Source organism: Crinia signifera, chromosome 7 (genome assembly GCF_055691185.1).
Source record: "Crinia signifera chromosome 7, ASM5569118v1, whole genome shotgun sequence".
Taxonomy (NCBI): domain Eukaryota; kingdom Metazoa; phylum Chordata; class Amphibia; order Anura; family Myobatrachidae; genus Crinia; species Crinia signifera.
The window spans coordinates 76,246,389-76,269,066 of NC_139223.1; the positions used below are offsets into that span (position 1 = coordinate 76,246,389).

Genomic DNA, 22,678 nt, shown 5'->3' on the forward strand with positions numbered 1-22,678 from the left:
TAACATTAAATTAGTAGAGAAAGCATTAATTTACCCCAAAAACCTAACTGATATGTAAAGTGATTTACCAGGTATATCCAATAATAAAAACCCAGCATTACAGTAATATACAATACATGCACATGTCTAGTTTAAGCAGTATAATATGCATTCATAAAAAATGTAAATTTACTATTCAATTCGTGGCAAATTAATTGGCAGGCGAAAAATCAGCAACTTTCGCCCAATTCAATATCCATGTCGATATTTTGCTTGGGGTAAAAATCCATAATGGGCGAAAACAACATGGGTCAGGTAATTTGCCACAGATTTTGGGTCAGTTTCCATTCAATGCCGATTCGTAAAAAAAAAAAAAATCACAATTGCATGGGTAAAACCGCCCCTTATTGTATACTGATCTGCAAATTCATTCTGTTTCTTCACCTGCCGAAAAAATGGCAATGATTGAATACCTGTAGCCTCTATCTAGCGCTTCTGCTGCAGAAGATTGCCATGTTGGGAGACAGGTGCTTCCCTTATACCCCTTTCATACCGAATCAATCCCGGGTTGTTGCCATGTCGACATGCAGTGTAAAAGGGCCATTTCGAATATCCCAGGTCCAGCAACCCAGAATAAAAGAAGCCAGTGTGATAGGGTCCCATTCACTTCTAAGGAGGAGGTACAGCATCACCTCAGTGCTGCTTCCTCCTCCATCTGATGCGGCGCCGCACCGCCCCCGGATGACATCTGCAACCCGGCAATAAGCCAGGTCACTGTGAGCAGCTAAACACCGCAAATGCAGGGTCGCTCCCAGGGCAGACCCGTGTCAAAATCCCAGGTGTGAAATGGCATTTGAGACGTGAAAGGGGTATAACTAAACTGATGACTTGCATTAAAGAAATACACTATGGACTGGTTGTTTCATACACGGGGCAGAGTCAATGATGTGGCAGTAACGCAGAGAACTGCATTCTAACTGGAGCTTTTTGACCTGTATGACAGAGGTCGGTGCAATGTTAATGTTTGCAGAGTTGAGCAATTTTGTTTTGCACTATGAATGCATCTGAGGTGCATTGTACAGTATTGCGATTGATAAGCAATGATGGTGGCAGTGAGGATTTGAACGCAGAGGGCTTTACAGTGCCCATTTGTGAGAGATACCTACCGGGGGGGGGTGGCATATGAAATGTTGGCTTGTGAGCGTTTCTTTGCATGATGCATCCAGTGACTATCTTTGCTGCAGCTGAAACGGAGTTTTAGATCCAGCGGACATTATGAGCATAGTTTGATGCTGTGATTGTTTGCCAAATGTGAGTTTTTACATGCAGTTTGCAGATAAGAGGCCCCAGAGGGACAATTCCCTGTGGCACTGCCTTATTTTCACAGTACCCTTCTATATGAAGATGTGAGTTTTCCTGACACCAATTCCAAAGTAAACTATTCAGTCAGAATAACCTAAGCACACACTTATATCCATCTTGTATGGGGCCTACTGGTTGTTTTACTCATTATTTCTTTAGAACTTTTATTGCAAACTCATTGCTAATGTGGCTCTACATCCCAGCCTACCTGTGCTATATGAGCCGATATTTAAACTGCACCTGTAATACTGGAAATAATCTTGGAGGTACATTTTGTCAACATGACAAGGTTGACTGAGTTAATACTGATGAAACCAACATTTTTAGAAGGTAAGCCCCTAGTGGTCTAGTGTTACATCAGCTGCAGTGGTGTCTGCTGCGCCTGGTGGTAAGATTCTCATGATTTCCAGTAGATCCAATGCAACTAGTGGCAGCATTACTAATCGTAGCCATCCCACTAGTACTGAACCCTAACCTCCCCTTCTGTAACCTAACCCTTCCCCTTGTGACGAACCCTAATCCTCCACATCATACAGATGTGTACTCAAACACTTATCCTCAATAAGCTATGTGCAGCAAGACCCAATGTGACATCCTTTTTACACGAATGTGCCATCATTGGTATATTCAGCACAATGCAACATTGCGTGAAGAAAAGCTGCGTCCTCATCGTAGCACTTCATATATAGATTCTCGCAAACATCTTTTCAAGTGTTGTATTTTAACACATCTTATTGCGATTAAAATCACATCCACATCAGAATTGACACTCAGAGCAAGTCAAATCCCAACCTGGTATGTTTGTTTGACAAGACTGCAGCCATAGTGCATGATGACAAAATTGTAATGGTAAACATTATTTCGACATGTTAACATTAGGACTACATCCCCTGCAACTTCACAGAAAAATTATTTTGAAGAGATATACAGTAGGTGAATGACACAAACATGTGAATAAAACATGCATCCCATATTAGTCATAGAACTACTGTTTATCAAAGATAAACCAAAATACAAAAATAAATACAAAAATATACTGGTAGGTTAATTAACCCAAGAGTGAATGTGTGTGTGTGCGTGCCTGTACTTGTTATAGGGACTATAGATTGTAAGCTCCACTGGGGCAGGGGCAGATATGAATGTTTAAATATTCTCTGTAAAGCGCTGCGGAATAGGTGTGCGCTACATAAGAAACGGTTAATAAATAAATAAATAAATATATAAATATTAATTCATTTTCACAATTGCTTGTGAAAACATGGTGGCTTCTACTTACGGAACTCCGTTGAACGTGCTGCTCTGGTTTAGAGGAAAACATTGATAGATCGCCGTTTAAAATGACGTCAGCCAGTGAGTTAACCAAAGGAGCATAGTGTATTGTTAAAAAGACCTAGATAGAAACAAAATTATATTTTATTAAAAAGATAGACTGTGCATATTACAATTTGAAGCGCTTCCCCAAATATTCCAGGGAATGGCACTCTTAGCAAATGTTCAACATGGAAACAGCAGTGGCTAAAATGATCTGGAAAAAAGTGTCCAACAACAGATATGTTGTTTCATGCCATTGAAATCTATTATGACAAAGTAAAGCTATGAACCCATAGGCAAACGCAGGGGGAGTTTTTGGTTGACCAGAGACCCCCCTCTACTCTTTACAAGTGTCTTAAATTTTAACAACAATAGCACTGGTATATAATATGATCAGTTTAAGGGACAGAGCGGAGCTGCTGCACATGCCCAGTGTACCAGCTTCTTCTACCACATTTCCTATATGTGTGGATCTGAGCCCTCAAACATCGCACTGGACCAGAGAGCAGTTGCCAGGAGGAAGAGAGAGGAGCCTTACCATAAATTGGGAGATTGTGAGCTTAGAAAATGCAGTACTGGTTCTATAATGTTTGTGTATTTATTTATTATATGTTTAAACATTTCCTAGCCACTTTTGTTTGAAACTGCCAATACTATAGACCAGGGGTGTCCAAACTTTTTGCGAGAGGGCCAGATTTGGTGAAGTGTAAATTTGTGGGGGTCGATCATTCAGCCTGACATTCTTTGAATCATTAATCACATCAGAATGGTCCCCCACTCTGCACCCATTCACTCTATGTCCCCCAGCCTGCCCCTCCTTCACTGTATGTCCCCCACTCTGCACCCATTCACTTAATGTCCATCAGTGCCTCCATTCATTGTATGTCCCCAAGCCTGACCCTCCTTTACTGTATGACTCCCATTCACTGTATGTCCCCCAACCTGCCCCTGCTCCCCCTTCTCTGAATGGCCATCACTGCCTCCATTCACTGTATGTCCCCCAGCCTGACCCTCCTTCACTGTATGTCCCCCTGCCAGCCCCCTCCCTTCTCTGTATGTTTCCAAGCCCCTTGTGTGAGCCAGAGGACTGAGAGGCAAAGCAGGAACTGCGAGGACAGGAGATGCTTGGGCTGCTGCTGCTGCCCTCCTCCGCTCTGCATGTTATGGGAGCAAGCTTCCCCCTTGCTGCAGCCCCTCCCCAAACACTGCTGTCACTGTGATTGTGGAGTAGGGTGATATACAATTGCAGCAGCAGGGGTAGGACGCCAAACACATCTGACTGTGGCGGCCGGCACCTCCTCACTGCAGCAGACAGCAAGGTAAAGGCGCGCTCGCAGGGGCCCCACCTTTAGTGTCCTGTGTTGTGCTTCCCACATCTGATGCTCTGCTCTCTTCCAGCTGGAGGCTGCGGGCCGCTTGAAATGACAGCACGGGCCGGCAATTGGCCCCCGGGCCTGACTTTGGGCATGCCTGCTATAGACCATCTGTACTGTTAAATATTAATACTGTATTCCATACAGTATCCAGTGTATAAAAATACCAATTTTTGCAGCCGTTACCGCTCCCCCAGATAACCGTAATTACTCCAATGTACTGCCGAGTGGGAGATTGTGGATTACATTTGGAAACCCCCTCAAAAAATCCTGCTTTTGCCACTGGAACGGGATCATAAATGATAGTTTTCTTTTAGAAACATAGAACTTGATGGCAGATAAGAACCACTTGGCCCATCTAGTCTTTCTCTTTTATAACCATATTGTTACCTTAAACCAGGGGTGGCCAAACAGGTCCCAGAGATCTACCAACGGTCCACGTTTTCCAAATCACCTAGCTGGTACACAGCTGTAGTCCATTACTAACTGTCACATTCGCAAACCAATGCTGCACTCATTCCTACTATAGATCCACAGTTTGCTTGAAAAACATAAACTATTGGAAGATCTTGAGGACAGGTTTGGCCATCCTTGCCTTAAACCCTATTGGGTCCTTATTTTTTTTTTTTTTAGGGATATCCTTTTGGCATTGACATTACCAATTAAATCATGTAGAGTTTTTTTTTCTATTTAGCATGAAAGGTTTTTTTTTTAAATATCATCAGTTAATGTAGAAGCTTCCTAATTAAGTGATCAATGCATTTTTAATAACATGGGGAATCATATTACTGAAGTGGGTGTTTTCACAGATCAGCAGAATGCTGGAAGTCTTATTTCTGAGAATGGCAGAACTGACTGAGCGTTTCAGACGGTGTGTCAGGGAATATGGGCACCAGATCAGCTGAATCACATTCAATAGGACAATCAAAAGCTGCTGGTTATGCTAATGCCAAAAATATCAACCCTGCTGCTTAATAAGTCTGTTACATATTTTTGTTATGAATGTGTCAAACACTTGTTCTCCCGCTGGGATTTACAATAGACCCCCTACCCCATCCACGTCTCATCATTTCCATTAAATTATCTTGACAACACCCCGAGCACTTCCTCCCGTGGCTCAGCAATATCATGGCGCTGCGCCATGTTACCGCTATGTTAATAACATGCAGGTGAAGCAGCAGTACAAACCAAGGCAGACAACATCACAGGTAGCACAGGCATACACTATCTCTCTATATACAAACACAAAATTATATAAAAAATGAACAAGAAATAGTGGTAGGGATTACCTCTGGTACTTGTGGCTTTGTCATTTTTAGCTGTATGTTATGTTAGGTTTGGCTCTGGGTTTGTGAACAGAAGATCAAGCATCTGTTTATTTGATAAAAGTGCCCCCCCCCCCCCCCGCAGTGCTACATAGTTTGCCCAGTTGGGGGCTATTTTTGCTTTGCTTGTAAAGGGAGTAATTCCGAAATCCCCCATCAGCCTGGATCACTCGTTCAAACTGGAGTTTTGTTTTTGAAGGTCGAAATGTTTCAGCTGTCATTAACATGCATGATGTCCCTTGCTTTGATGTTTAATACGCTGGTCCGATCCATATTACCCAGTATGTACCTAGCTTAACTCTGAATCAGGCCCAGAGATCTGCAACCAGATACTTAGGAGTACTGGAAATGCAGTACCTATGTTGCCTCAGTACTTCCCGATACATCTCTCCAAATGAAGTTAAACAGAGGCCCATTGTCCTAGAGATAAAATCTAATATGCATGCATAAAGGAATTACTTCAGTGTATACTGTCTGAGTTACACCATGAATGGGGCTGCATAACCGTATTCATTGCACCCACAAAAAACGTCTTCGATACAAACCTAACGGGCAAGTTTGTCATTCAGAAATATCCAGCAGTTTGGTTTTTCAGAATGAAGGCCCAATTCAGACCTCATTGCAGGGCTGGGAACTCACAGGCCGAGTAATTATCGATAGACTGCGCATGGGTACAGCCTGTAGTAGGCATGCTAGAGGCCATCCTGCCACTTTTTTTTTTTTTAATATATCGCTGGCCATATGCAAGTTTCTGATTGACAGAAAGCCAGCGTTTGAGGGTGGTAACCGGAGGTTTTCTGGGAGTGTCAAGGAAAATACAGGCATGTCCATGGAAAGACGTTATACGTCAGCTCCGGCCTGAAGTCTGTTTCTATCGCAACTGCCGATTAAATCCTGGACTACACACAGACTGCAAACACTGAAAAAAAATCCTTTGATGGGAAGCATCTTGTGAATGGATTTGCGGCTATTCGCCAACCATGCTAAGCAATTTGCAGGCTTTCACAGGATGCAGGGCTCCAATAATTAGTAGCGAAGAGATCAGGCCTGAATGAGGCCCTGAGTACCCAAATGGTATTGGGGTGAATATTGCTTTTGATGGTATCATTATGTTACATCATAAAATTTAGGGCAGTACACTTCTGCCCTGTTATTGCAAAATGCATCTGATAAAGCACGCTGTTTTAGGGATATAACAATTGGGTTCCAGGATAAACTCCCGATCCCTTGGTTGGGTTGCTCAAACATCAGCTTTTATCAGATTATGCCTTAGGCATGTAGTGCAGAATGGACAATAGATGCCAGTAATGGGGCTAATTGGATTTCCGCCGGTGAACCGATCAGCAACAGTAAATGACGCCTGTTAATAGGATACTGGCCTGTATGGTTACCCTAAAAACCAATGGCCACTAGAAAGAAATAAGGTCAGGGGAACCATAGGATAAAAAAAAAAAAAATACAGAGCTCTGCTTATATCAACCACTTTATACTGAGAAAATCTCCCTGCAGTAGATGGCACAGATAAGAGATAAGGGAATTCTATGTAAACAGGATTGCAGTGTTTTCCAGAGAATTCAGAGAGCATTTATTTTTCCAAGTATCACATTGTACTGTACATTGATACACTAGGTTAGGGGCCATGCATTATAATTTGAACATAAAATAAAAAGTATTATGGAAAAAATATAACAGAAATAAGGGCATTTGATTGGGCCATGTGAAAATAAAAAGTAATGACCTTTGGCTAGACCCCAGCACCAGACTGATGGCAGTTTTATCTCCTACATGCACTTTTTGGGTAACGGTATAGGCGATTGACACGGTCTAGTTCGACAGTTGTAGGATCTACCACTTTTTGGATGCCTAAAGATAGTCGATGGGTCTAGCGGGACAGCGACGCAACCAAGAAATCAACGGAGACTAGGTTTACAGTCACCACAAGTTTTCCAGGTTTTTTTGGTGCAGAATGTCACAGGGGCCCTGCTGCGTTCCTCATGCTTTATGCATGGTGCATCGCAATGCTCAGCACACTTTTGTATTCTCTCTATGCTCAGTTGGATAGTTAAGTCTGAACCAAGCTGGGCTGCACCAAAAAAAAAACAAAAAAACTTGTGGTGGCTAGTGACCTCATCTATATCATTATCTTGCTGGTGTCAAACTCCCATCACTGTCACTCTAGACCCCGTTGACTATCTTTAGGTGCCTAACTAGATGCCTTCGAACAAGAGTGGTCAATCCCGTAAGTGTTGATCTAGACAGCATCGACCTGGCGACCATATACGCACTTTTGGTTACGATAAATAACTACATACAGTACCCACTACCTTCAGCATGAGAAAGGTCATGGAGGTATACAAAATAACTAAGCGTGTGTGTCTGTATATTATTATTTATATAGCTATACACATACACAATAATGACTACCTGCGGCACGAGGAGGGCACAGTGACATGTAAATAACAAAGGAGGAAGGTGCTGGGGACAAATGATTTTCTGCTACTTCAGAAGTAGATGCCGTATTGGAAAATAAAGCACCACAAAACACTGAAGACTTCCTAATACATCCTGTGTCACATACTCAAGTACCTTACTGCTAAGGACGAAATAAGGACACTGCAGTCAGTTTATTTATTTTATTTCCTTTTCTCCTGAACGCAATTTAAAAGGGTTTAGGTTGCCTTGTAGTACATTATTCAGCGGATCTGCTGAAATGTCCTAATTTGCCAGCAAGAAACGCTTCTACAAAAGGTTTATAAGGTCAATTTCAGTAGAAACTTAAATGCTTGGAGGGCGTCAGGACAAAGCCCATTTATTTATTTTAAGGCAAAGCTTTGAATGGGATGGACTCCAAATGCTGAAAGCCATTCCAGTAATGCAAAGATCAATAAAGTCCCATGTGTTAAGGGTTAAGGAGCAGGGATGAATAATGGATACAAATATACCTGAATTTTGAGTCTAGAAGTACATAGCGAATACTGTTATTACTGAAACTGGGTGTGTGTGTGTGTGTGTGTGTGTGTGTGTGTGTGTGTGTGTGTGTGTGTGTGTGTGTGTGTGTGTGTGTGTGTGTGTGTGTGTGTATGTATGTATGTATGTACTCACTCACTGAGCATGATGTGGGAGAGCTGGGATTATCTAGCTTTATAGCAAATGCACAATACAAATATAAATGTAATAAGAGAGTGCAACAGATGTGTATTTAGCACATAATACACACACTACATTAGGTGTACAGTAACTAGGTCGGCCAGTATTGATACAGATGAGGTTGAAATGCACTAGGTCGACTTTTTATTTGTTGACACATGAAAAGGTTGACATGGGGTTTTAGTCACAGGCCTTTTTTTTTGCATATGTCGACCTGAACCCTAATTAATGTAACACTTTGCTCGCCCTGTGTCGGGCATGGTGCTTTGCTTTACTTGGTGCACGCTTTACCGTTCCCAGCTGTAGTCCGCATGGATCAAAAAGTAAAAACAAGTCACCCGAATAAAAAAAAATTGTGAAAAACATGTCAACCTTTTCATGGGTTGACCATTGTCATGTCGACCTATTGTCGACTGATCGTGGTTGACCTAACAACCAGATCAACTATAGTACGACACTGACTACTGCAGCCAGTAACACTACAATGATAAGCCCAGGAATGAGAGCAGCACAGGCTGCAGTACTAAAGGCCCCCACACACTAGAATGATTTTTTGGAAGATTGTCCGATTTCCGACCGATCGACCGATATATCGGTTGATTATTGCTGATTATCGTTTAAAATCACCCGATATATCGGATGATCGATCGGAAATCGGACAATCGCCCAAAAAATCATTCTAGTGTGTGGGGGCCTTTAGACAGGTTCTGAAGAGCCAATTACCCATCACCGGTAATTAGATCTTATCTTTATTTGCAATCCTTATGCAACTAGCATGCACAAGGAGACTGTACTGATTAAATTGATTTAGGACACTTGTATTACTGTGTTACTAAAGGGACATACGCACGGGGCGATGTCAGCCTCATTTCTAAACGATCTGACTAGATTGCTTCGAAATGGAGCACTAATTGTTCCGGGTGTATGCCCTGCAGCCATGTCAATGTGCAGTTCCGTGCGTCGCTATCACCCGCAGGGAAAGCCAGTGTTTGTACTGGCTTTCCTGCTAGATCGTGGGCTTTGCCTATTAAAAATAGCCCTACATACACACAGCGATAAAAAAGAGGAAAAAGGGGTTTTGAGTGGTGCGCTATCACTGAGCAGCCGGCACTGGGTTGTCAGGCCCAACAAAAATAGTTAGAGGAGGGGGTGTGCCGGCGCTAGCTGCTTCAATAAGGTATACTCAACGGTTTGAAAAAGTATAAATTTTATTTTACACAATAATCCTTCAATATATTTCTAAAAAGACATATATGTATGCATACATGAAAAAATTATATATAAATAAAAAATTTGATACATTTTTCAATTAGGTGCTGTAAGAAATTTCTTATATGAGCAAATTGCGCAATTAAAAGTCTAGGACTCCATAATGATGTGGTTTGTATATTACCATCCTTTTTGTATATCACCTGGATATGGGGCTGGTCCAGGGAAGGTGACTCCAGAATGTCCTTGCCTTATAATTTCAAAGGCTCCCTATTTGGCGAGTGTCCTCCTTTTAGCTGGATTAGGAATATGGTGTGTATCCCAGATGAAAGTCCAGTTTTTAAGTGGAGTTATAAATCATCGTCGGGAGAAAGATGGACTGGTCACTCTTTGGGTGGATGGGGGGTACAGACACATAAAATATCAGGCTCAACGCGTTTCCCCGGCTTATCTGTGGCCGGCTTCCTCAGGAGCAAGTGTGGACTGGTAGTCACAGCCCAGTTTAAATAGCAGATTTATTGCTCAATTGGTGTTTAACTGGTACACCTGTGTTAATTAGCACCTGTTGTAGTTAGCTGATATAATCCTACAAGTTAACATGCATGCAAAACTAAAAATAACCGCTGAGTAATACTATAATATTAAATTCTATCAGTCCAGGAGGCAGTTGGGACTGATAGAAAATCATTTTGATAACAAAGGAAACATTTGTCATGCTGAATAAACATTTTTATTGGGTCATGTGACCCGGAACCAGACACAGAATAGATCGTATCTAAATAACTCGGTTGTTACCTCATATTGAGGTTCCAGGTTGGTTCAGTGCAGCACGGGGCACCCGAGGGAGCCCCCGCCCGCCGCCGATTGCCCCAAAAAACAATAATGAAAAATATATGTGTGCTCTCCAATGGACCAAATGTGGTCATGAGAGAATTTTTGAGGTAGTTTCCCCACTTTTGCATTTTTCTACCTTTGGTTCCCCCTCTGATATTATGTAAACCTACGTATTATATGTTTTCTGTCATGTTACATCTACCAATATTTTTGTTTTTATGTCGTCTGAATTTTTGGATTTGATGAGAAAAGAAATATATATGCCTTTTTTCCTGTGAAAAATCTAATATTGATTAATCTATCGAAATTATATACTAAGTTTCTCTGTTATAGATGTTACAATAAGATCGATTGATGTCCCCTGTTCTTGATAAACAGAACACTTTTCCCAGTGATGGTCCAGTTATCCCTAGGGATTCTCCGCCGAGTGGTATAATCATATCACAGGAGACGCCGTTTTGGTTGCCCGGCAACGCTGGGGGGCGTGTATCGCGTGCAACATGCTACTGCACGTAGATGCACGCAGTCCCTGTGGAACTGGGGGCTGAGCCGGCGTCCCCTTCGTTTGCGAGACGGCGCTGCATCACGTGACGCACTGTCACCATGTATGTGACGTGTCGTCACGGTGCGCCCGTTCCTAAGCAACGCAGCGGACGCAGCATGAGACACTCGTGAGGATCCCCCCGCTCCTACCGCCTATACCGGCAATCGGCGGCGGGCGGGGGCTCCCTCGGGTGCCCCGTGCTGCACTGAACCAACCTGGAACCTCAATATGAGGTAAAAACCGAGTTATTTAGATACGATCTATTCTGTGTCTGGTTACGGGTCACATGACCCAATAAAAATGTTTATTCAGCATGACAAATTTTTCCTTTGTTATCAAAATGATTTTCTATCAGTCCCAACTGCCTCCTGGACTGATAGAATTTAATATTATAGTATTACTCAGCGGTTATTTTTAGTTTTGTATGCATGTTAACTTGTAGGATTATATCAGCTAACTACAACAGGTGCTAATTAACACAGGTGTACCAATTAAACACCAATTGAGCAATAAATCCACTGCTATTTAAACTGGGCTGTGACTACCAGTCCACACTTGCTCCTGAGGAAGCCGGCCACAGATAAGCCGGGGAAAAGCGTTGAGCCTGATATTTTATGTGTCTGGACCCCCCCATCCACCCAAAGAGTGACCAGTCCATCTTTCTCCCGACGACGATTTATAACTCCACTTAAAAACTGGACTTTCATCTGGGATACACGCCATATTCCTAATCATGCTAAAAGGAGGACACTCGCCAAATAGGGAGCCTTTGAAATTATAAGGCAAGGACATTCTGGAGTCACCTTCCCTGGACCAGCCCCATATCCAGGTGATATACAAAAAGGATGGTAATATACAAACCACATCATTATGGAGTCCTAGACTTTTAATTGCGCAATTTGATCATATAAGAAATTTCTTCCAGCACCTAATTGAAAAATTTATTCAATTTTTTATTATTATTTTTATTTATATATAATTTTTTCATGTATGCATACATATATGTCTTTTTAGAAATATATTGAAGGATTATTGAGTAAAATAAAATTTATACTTTTTCAAACCGTTGAGTATACCTTATTGAAGCAGCTAGCGCCGGCTCACCCCCTCTCTTTATACACACAGCGATGTAGGGCCATTTTCGGAGTTTAATATCATCTAGTTACATTAAGTAATATCGATCAGAAAATGGCCTGAAATCGCTACGTGTGTAGACCCCATTACGGTACTTGTGTATTTTGGCGGCGCCCATAGCATCGCATACCATAAGGCATACGATGGTATGCGACGCGACGCGATATCAAGCGATATTGTACAATACCATACAATTTTTAAATTGTATGGCATTGTATATGGCATACAATGCCATACGATGTGATGCGATTAAACATTGTATAAGCACCCTAATGGGTGCTTACAATGTTAAATGCACCCCCACGCCACCCCCCCACTATAAACGTGAACCCGAAGCGTGGCGAGCGCAGTGAGCCCGCGAGGGGCGGCGGAGGTGAGAATAAAAAGTGTGGCGAGCGCAGCGAGCCACCGAGCCCGACGAGTGGCGAGCGGACGCGGATACCTGTGAAGCCCGCGAGGGGACTCCGATACCTGTGAAGGTATCCGCATCCCCTCGCCACGCTTCGGGCTCGGTGGCTCGCTGCGCTCGCCACACTTTCTATTCTCAACTCCACGCCGACGTGGATAGTGGGGGTATGAAAAGGTCGGAGGACGCGTACTGCTGCGCTCGCCACGCTTCGGGTTCACGTTTATAGTGGGGGGGTGGCGTGGGGGTGCATTTAACATTGTAAGCACCCATTACGGTGCTTAAAAGCACCCTTTAGGGTGCTTATACAATCTTTCATCGTATAGGGGCCAAAAATCGCATCGCATGCCATCGGGTGCATGGCATGCGATGCGATTCGATTAAAACATTGCGCAATGGAAATCGGGGGCGCCGCTATAATACACAAGTACCCCCATTACTATTTAAACTCCTAAATGTATGGTAGCACTTACCTGAGACAACAGATATAGGGATACTTGAGGACTTATTCTTGGGCGATCTGTTGGCTAAAGTTAAAAGCACTTGTTAGTACCCACTCATACAAGTTACCTTATTACTGTACAACATATTTGTAACTAAATGACACTAAATAAAAGCTGGTTGCAGTGCTAGGAGGGAGGGGGAAGAGAGCCCGAATGCCATAGAATGTGCTACTGTGATGATATAGCAATGTAGCTTAACTAACTAAAATCTTTGTATAACAAGAAAGTGACTCCATTTAGATATATTCATGAAGCCACAGTTCTGTAAGGAAACAACTCATTTTTTATCATCCTTTATTTATATGGCATCACAAGGGGTCTGTGATGCCATATAAATGACTAAAACAATAAAAGGGGACTTATTACAGTACAGGACATGGACACGGTTTATAAACATTTCTGCATCAACAGTCATAACACTCAAAGAAGCAGCAGGTCAGCAGAACCCATGGGTTTGGTGCCATTGTAGGCAGGGGGAAGATGATGGTAGAATGTAAGCTCTCACGGGCAGGGCCCTCTCTCCTCATGTGCCTTAGAATATATAAACCACTGCCACCCTGAAGATTGCTTCAGTGTCCTGTCCCCTGATGCAACTATCCATATTTAACATGTACTTGTCCTAAAATGTCTTGTACTGTAATTCGTTATGTTTTTGCTCATTAGCGTATTGTTAAGCGCTGCGGAACCTTTGTGGCGCCATATAAATAAATTATAATAATAATCAATGGTATAAGTGAGGAAAGAAAACCACATTAAGGTATAGAATGCTGCTCTATGAGGTGAAGTAGCACCACTGACCACTAGAGGCCACTCGACTGCCCAAATCACTCCTTTGTGAAAGTAGAAAACATTTTTGCAGGGACACTCAGAGCCGAATTTCCCATTAGGCACGTGAGGCACCGGCCTAGGGGCGGCACATGTTTGGGGGCGGCACTTGGATGCCTGTGATAGTACTGTCAGCCCAAAATGTACCAATAACTGCAAAATATCCACTGTACTGTACTATATTCCATCTTAAATAGAGTGTAAATGGATAGGACATGCAGATACTGCCCCTATAAACTGTCCTACTTAGTAAACATTATTGTTGTGTCTAGGGGCGCCCTCATCCCTAAATCCGCCCCTGGGGACACTGATCTGTTTCAAACTTGCTGGATATGGAGAGAGGGAGCTGAGAAGACAGAGATTGGAGGTAGGAGCAGATGGGGACTGGGAGTGGGGTGGAGGGTTTGTAGGCTTAAAACTCACAGCCCAGAGTGACAGTACATTGCAGAACCCGTCATTTTGACTGGCTTTTAACTAGTAAAGAATAAATTGTACAACAGACAATAACATGAAAAAGATAAATAAGAATGTAAAAGGTGCAATTATATTCAAACGAAAGCCAGGCATTTCCTTTGTACTGAATAGAATTGCATTTTTAAATCCAGCTAGCAAAAACCGACAAAGATGCAGCAGCTTTGAAAAATTGTATATCGCCCCATTTGGGCACACCGCCACTTCGTGCACTGGGTATAGCGTTTTTCCTGCACAGCTGGGAACCTGGCTCACAGCAGTACAGACTACTCATAGATCCACACCGTGCATTCTTTTCTGCGCTGAGTGTCTGCTGCAGATGCAATCTACCTTCATCCATCCCCATGGTGAGAAGATTCGTTTCTCCAAAGCTATGAGGTCAGACATACAAACTTACTATATTTTGCTCTTACACCTGTATTCCTGCAAAGCCTATAGGCATACAGATTAATGGCACCACAGGAAAGAGCTGATCCATCTGTACAGTAGCTGAAAGGTTGGCACCATCCAGCAGTGGTTTACAGAGAGGCTAAAATGACATGGTATATTTACATGGTTTATTTTGAGACAGGGGCAGGACTGTCTCCAAAAAACAGGATCGTCCAACAAAAAGCAGGACAGTTGCGAGGTATCGAGTAGTACGATCCTCAACAAGAAAATTTTAAATAATACAAAATATCCTATATAATAGCCCAGATCTGTCACTCTGGGGGAAATTTACTAAAGGAAATTTGTAAAAAATAGGTGTATTTGTATCCAGAAATACACTTATTTTTGACATTTACTATCCCGAAAATACGGCAATTCGTATTCGTATTGATAGCACATCAATACGACTATGAATTGCTGTATTTTCGGGATAGTAAATGTGTGTAACACTGGGCGAAGTCATAGAGTGACAAATTGTGGTCCTGCCCAATCAGATGGTCACTTCCAAGATTTAGGCTCCGGATAGGCTCTGCCCTTGCTAAGCAACAAGTGGTTGTGGGGAGCCAGCCTGCTCTACCTGTGCGTGCGGGGCCCGCGGTTCTCCCGTGTCTACCTGGTCAATGGTTGGGCAGTGATCGCGAGAGGCCGGAGCGGCGATGAGGCTCTGTCTGAGGGACCCTGGTTGAGTACCACACGAGCCTGTGACTGTTACCCTGTGTGTCATGTCTCTGCTTGAGTACTGTGTGTGTATATGTATGGGGCCTACACCCTGACATGCTGTCTGCCTATGTATCTGCTACAACTGCTATGTGCTGGGGCTGCCTTTTATGCACACAGCTGTGCCATCCCTCCACCACCCACTGCCGCCCCGCAACCGCCACTCCCCTACCACAGCATCCCCGCACACGGACCTCCGCAACTGCACATGCAAATCCCCCGACCCTCACCCACCCGCTGTAACCCCACAACCACCCCACCCACAGGATTCGATTTTGCTTATAGAAGCAAAATTGAATCAAAATGTAATGGTTTTTAAGATGCTTTCGATTCTATGCGTGCTCCCGTTTTCTCTATATCGAACAATAGACTGTGCAGGCAAGGAAATATCAAATTTGATCCAGTAAATTGAATGTGTACACTTTGCCTTGAATGTAAATTGAATTTGATATCAAAATCGATCTCTAATGCAAAAGTACAGATCTAATGCCAAATCTAATAGAAAATCTAATCTGATATTGAATCTAAAGCAAATTGAAGTGTGCACACACAAACACACACACACACACCTTTAGATTTTCACTATATACATTAGATTGGCACTATTAGATTTCCACTATATAGTCTTGGTTTCCAAGACTATTTTTCTATTTAATTTACACTACACGGGAGAGCGCATTGGGATCGAATCTGCATCAAATATAGAAAAACCATTCAATGCCTAGTGTTCATTCTAGCACCCGCCATCTTTGAAAACCCATGCAGTTCCTCTTCCCTGTCTGCTGTGGTGTTTCTAGCACAGGTCTGGTTTGCATATTAATGCTTCTATGCAGACCACACTGTGCTAGAAGCACTACAGCAGACAGCGACACTCCAGGCAGGGAAGAGGAACTGCATGGGTTTTCAAAGATGGCGGGTGCTAGAATGAACACTGAATGCCCATTCGACTTTCTATTCGATTTTGAGTCTATAAGCAAAATCAAAAAGAAAAATAGTGCATATCTCACTGTGTGCATGCTATATTTCCCTCTAAGCCAGGGATGGGGAAACTTCGGCCTTCCAGCTGTTTTTGAACAACACATACCTGCATGCCCTGCAACAGTTTTAGAATGGCCAAATAGCAAAATGGTAGCAGGGCATGCTGGGATGTGTAGTTCAACAACAGCTGGAGGGCTGAAGGTTTCCCATCACTGCTCTAAGCACTGTTCATACCAATGAAAGAGGCTACACTCCCTTCACAATCAGACGCTCCTTTTGATCTGAAAAATGTAACCTCCAACTGAAGTAGCAATGCAGGGAATCCTCCATATATTAAGAAACATATTTCATGCAAAATAAAGGAGTTCAAAGGTTGAGGGCGGAGCAACAGTGTGAAGAGCACCCAAAGGGCACGATGAATCACCTAGTGTCAAAATAAGGGTGAACCAAAAATAAATTTGTGATCATCGAGTGATCTCCAGGCTCCAGACAGTAGTTTCACACCTTCAAACCTTTAGCAGACTCATACTGTCACCCCTGTTGCAAACTGAATATCTCGTAGGGGTGAGGCTGACAAATAGCAGAATTCATTTGTGCTTCTGACAAGCAATGTACCCATCTATGTAATACTAAGCATAGCAGAACTGTTTAATGACATTCTCTGCAGCATTGTACTACTCTAAGGGTCTAATTCAGCATGGGTCGCTAATTAGAAAACTCGCAATCTGGTCAATTAACGACTGCATGTACGCAGCAGTCGCACTGCATGTATGCATATTGCGTATAAATAAACAAACAAAGTGGGGACCGAAAGTTTGTCCACCCCAGGCAAAAATTAATTTTAATGTGGAAAAAAAGAAGCCAAGGAAAGATGGAAAAATCTCCAAAAGGCATCAAATTACAGATTAGACATTCTTATAACATGTCAAAAAAAGTTTGATTTTATTTCCATCATTTACACTTTCAAAATAACAGAAAACAAAAAATGGCGTCTGCAAAAGTTTGGGCACCCTGCAGAGTTAATATCTTGTACTGCCCCCTTTGGCAAGTATCACAGCTTGTAAATGCTTTTTGTAGCCAGAGTCTTTCAATTCTTGTTTGAGGTATCTTTGCCCATACTTCCTTTCAAAAGTCTTCCAGTTCTTTGGGATTCCTGGGCTGTCTGTGACGCAATGCTCTTTTCAATTTTCAATTATGTTGAGGTCAGGAGATTTTGAAGGCCATGGCAAAACCTTCAGTTTACGCCTCTTGATGTAATCCACCGTGGATTTTGAGGTGTGTTTAGGATCATTATCGATTTGTAGAAGCCAGCCTCTCTTTATCTTCAGCTTTTTCACAGATGGCATCAAGTTAGCGTCCAAAATTTGCTGGAATCTTATTGAATCCATTTTTCCTTCTACTCGTGAAATGTTCCCTGTGTCAATGGCTGCAATACAACCCCAAAGCATGATTGATCCACCCCCATGCTTGTTGGACAGAGCTTCTTTTTATTAAATTCTGTGCCCTTCCTTCTCCAAATGTACCTTTGCTTATTCCGGCCAAAAAGTTATATTTTAACCTCTTAGGTCCACAGAACTTGGTTTCAAAATGCATCAGGCTTGTCTATATGTTCATTTGCAAACTTCAAACGCAGATTTTTGTGGTGAGGACGTAGAAGAGGTTTTCATCTGATGACTCTTCCATGAAGACCATATTTATACAAGTATCTATTTATAGTGGAATAGTGTATCACAACTCCAGTGTCTGCCAGATCTTCCTGGAGGGATCATGCAGTCAAACATGGATTTTGACTTGCTTTTCTCGCAATCCTGCGAGCTGTTCTGTCTGATATTTTTCTTGGTCTTCCAGATCTTGCTTTAACTTCCACTCCTCCTGATGACTGTAATTTCTTAATTACATTCCGAACAGAGGATATGGGCATCTGATAACGCTTTGCAATCTTCTTATAGCCTTCTCCTGCTTTGTGAGCGTCAACTATTCTCAGTTACAGTGTTCTACACAACTGTTTAGAGGAACCCATGGTGCTGATTGTTGGGGCAAGGTCAGATGAGTCTGGGCTTTTAAAACCTTTGAGATTGACATCACCTGGTCTTTCCAGACGATGATTGAGAACAATCAATGACACTGCCAGGTCTCAGCTGTCCAAAGGGGTGGTGCATGCTATAAACTCTGCAGGGTGCCAAACTTTTGCATATGCCATTTTTTGTTTTCTGTTATTTTGAAAGTGTAAATGATGAAAATAAAATCAAACTTTTGACATGTTATAAGAATATCTCATCTGTAATTTGATGCCTTTTGGAGGTTTTTCCATCTTTCCACACATTAAAATAAATTTTTGCCTGGGGTGCCAAAACTTTAGATCCCCACTGTACACATAGCAGTCGCAGTTTGATATACATGAAACCGGCATTTATGGGTGGAAACATGGGAGTTTTCTGGGTACGATTGTAAAATGCGTTTCTCTTTGGCGGATCTCTGACGTCAGCGATAACCACTTCCAGCCTGATTTTTTAAGAAGCTGTAGACTTACATGAGGAAATTTTTTGGGGCTGTTTTGGTTTTCGCAAATGGATATGCAAAAGCAATTGCAATCGTTTGTTCTTTCTGGGCGGGGACTTTTTGATCGCAAGCAATTGTTTTTTCTTTAACTACCGATCCATGCTGAATTAGGCCCTATAAAACCGGTCACCCTATTTTTGCTATTTTTTATTTTTTTTTAAGTATTTTCCAACCCTGATCAAAAACATTGGCACTAGGTTATTGCTGCAATCAATGGCTTCAATGTTAAATAAATACAGAGTGCACTTTTTCTGTACACATCCTGAGCAGCCTTCTATTGCGTCATCAAGCCCAGGGAGCCACTGGCAGTAAATAAAAGATAAAGCCAGTGGTCAATGAAAAAGGAGACACGGTTATGGCACAGCCTGTCACAGTCTATCTCTGGAGCTCAGTTCCCATGTAAATGCTATTGCCTCATCTATCATCACCTTTTAAGTTAAACAGTAATATTGCGTAATAGTATTTCATTAAGCACATTTATCAATGGTTATCAGCATATGATCAGCTTATTGTGAAAGTGCCTTTTTCACTAGAAGTTTTAAATCATCAGGTTGATCTCTACAAGGGCACGAAATACTGTAACAAACTTCCTATTAACATTACCATAAATAACTGAGAAATGCACATGAAAATTGCGTATTACCTATTGGAAAATAAAACAGAAAACCATAGTAAAATTAACCCTGAACTTTTATTATCTGTAAAATGTATTATTTCATTAAAAGTTATTGCATGATTTTAACCTAATTGAGAGATTTACCATGAATTGATATTGTAGGAAATGTCTGCTTTCTTATGACGTGTGCAAATGTCAGGTGACAGTTTGGAGACTGTTGGGGGTGTGTAGTTGGGGTGTGTAGTTGGACATAAGAAACGGGGGCGTTCCGAAGCCAGTGGCTGCATTTTTAGATGCAGCTCACCTAAGTAACCCAAGGTTTACTTAAATGTCTGATGTTCATGCAGAGGATCAGATGTGACATCTTCGGACGCAGATATCACGGAAGTCTGCAGGGAAATCCTTTATCACACAAGACACCTCCTGCGGCTTTTGCATATTGTAACACAGCCGCTGTGTACAATGATGCAGCGGCTGTGCATCAGGTCCATATTACGCAGAGACTATTTTTGATATTTTTTTTCAGATAATGTTATTGCTGATACATTCCATAGAGTCCCCGGCTGGGACTTGTCTGCTACAGACCCGCCTCCCTATGGAGGCAAGTCTTTTTTGTCAGAAACAACCATGGATTGTCAAATCTGCGACCATTTTGTTAAAGATCAACAAACCTCCAACTTTCCGACACTCGAAAGCTGGAACATTCAATCGCGGCTGTCGAGTAACAGTCTAGAGAAACTAAAAACGGACATGACTCCACATGGTGGGACATTTTCGACAGTCGGAATCCGGGATTGACTACCCCTCTAAATGATAATGTACAAAGCAACTTCCTTACCTGATCCTGGTTCACCAGTGAGTAGACATAGAGGGGGAGAAGTAGTCTGTTGAGTAGATGGTCTGTCAGGACATCATTAAGAAACTCACAGTTGATAATCAAAATGTCATTGAGATAGTTCAAGTGATCCAGGTGTTGTGATACTAAATTGCTGAGACTTCCCCTGTTTTTGTGTCTGCAAATTAGATGGAATTTCCATGAGAAGGCTGATCACATGAAGGACAAGGGCTGCACGGCTGCATTAGATTGCTTTAAATACAGAAGACATACCTGGGAGATTTATGTTGTCCACTTTAAAGTAAAATAATTAAATAAAACATCAACATATGGTTAAAAAAAACATGTAATTAGGGCGATAATTATTACAAAAGGTGGATACTCATACAGTACAAATAAAATTAAAAGCGGGGACAGTTATGCAAACCGAGTTAGAGCAAAGGAACTCCATGTCATTGCAACCCCAATTATTATTACAGGTTGAGTATCCGGTATCCGGACATCCCTTATCCGAATTATTCCAAAAACCGTGGTTTGTGGAATCATTCTAATTTTTTTTTTTTTTTTTAACCCCCTAACCCTCTTTTCATACTTACCAAGTCCCCGGGCGTCCACAGCAGGCCTCCGGCATCTTCTCCAGGGTCTCCAGCGGTCCCAGGAATGCATTGCACGAGTGTGCGCGCGCGCCGGTGACGTCACCGGTGCGCGCGCACACTCGCGCAATGCATTCCTGGGACCGCTGGAGACCCAGAGAAGATGCCGGAGGCCTGCTGTGGACGCCGAGGGACCACCGGACACCATCAGGGGACAGGTAAGTATGCTTTAAAAAATATATTCTAAAAACCGAAAAATTCCCCTATCCGGAATGCTCGTGGTCCCGAGCATTTCGGATAGGGGATACTCAACCTGTATAAGTCACAGGTGCGGTAAAATAATAAACATCCTATAATCATACCTGTCCAAGAGCAAGCAACAAAATACAGTAAACAGTATTGTACCACTATTTTAATATTCATCAAAGTCTAAAAGCGTTACCAATGGATACGGACAAATACAGAATCAAATGAAAGTCATATTGAAAATTGGTAAAAGGTTTTTTTAAAGGTAATGGAAGCTCTAGGGAAGAGTCACACCAACATCTACAGACTCATCAATGTCTACAGTTCTTCTTTGATACTAGAAAGTTAATGATACGCTAACCACATGCACTGTGAAAATCAATGTTGCCTGCAGAAAAAATCTGCCCCCCTATCCCTCCGGTATTGCCTCTTCCTTTCATAAAATGAATTGCAGACAGGGTCCATTCTACCAATAAGCAGCCACCTAGGGCGCCACAGAGTCTGCCAAACACAAAATTAAGGGTGTATATGAGGAAGACCTCCTTGTTGTACTTAATGCAGGTGGTGGCTGTGGAACTTGTAAGATGGAACCACCACATTTCACTTGAAGGTCTGGAAAGTGGGTATAGGTGTCAGTGTGGGGGTCAGTAGGGTGCCTAGGTTGTTGAGAAGCCGTACACCAGCCCTGATTGTAGAATGTGCTGCGTTCACCATCCATTCGCTCCAACTCCCTTTGTATACGTACAGATGTATCTTTGGAACCAGTGTCTTCCTCTTGCCCTGTATGCCTGGTCACCCATTTGTCTCTACATCCTAAATGAAGTATTGACTCAATTTCCCTCCATTACCCCCCCCCCCCCCTCCCCCGTTATTGCTGACATTGTAAATGTTCCTCCTCTCCCTTCACATCACTGTGACATACCCACCATAGCGGAGTAATTATTGATAATTGTAAACAAAACAGGATTTCTAACTTTGATCTAATTGTGAATGTGGTCTATTTCCAGCAATTACTAGTTTGATTTGTAATTTCCAGCAATTACTAGTTTGATTTGTAACCAATATGTAAAATGGCATTTCCATTTTTGGATTTCCATTATACTGTAAGGCACACTTTGAACACTACAGTCTCAAAAAGTACATACCGTACACGCATCCTCCCAGGAATTTGCTTCACTTAAGCTATAATACACAATTCACACGCTAGAAGCATCCCCACATCCTCTGCTACAATCCTTCCCCACTCAACAACATGGCCTATTAATTTAGCCAAATTACAATC

At 42.3% G+C, this 22,678-nt stretch overlaps 1 protein-coding gene across 1 annotated transcript in view; it reads right to left on the bottom strand.

The window, feature by feature from the left end:
* The window catches only part of CLEC16A (C-type lectin domain containing 16A), a 311,322-nt gene that overhangs the window by 237,784 nt on the left and 50,860 nt on the right, over positions 1–22,678 (bottom strand). The window contains exons 8-10 of the mRNA XM_083153350.1: positions 20,561–20,735; positions 13,098–13,151; positions 2,618–2,731 (exon numbers count right to left, since the gene is read on the bottom strand). Of these exons, the coding sequence (XP_083009476.1) occupies positions 2,618–2,731; positions 13,098–13,151; positions 20,561–20,735 (343 nt within the window). The remainder of the gene's footprint in view (positions 1–2,617; positions 2,732–13,097; positions 13,152–20,560; positions 20,736–22,678) is intronic.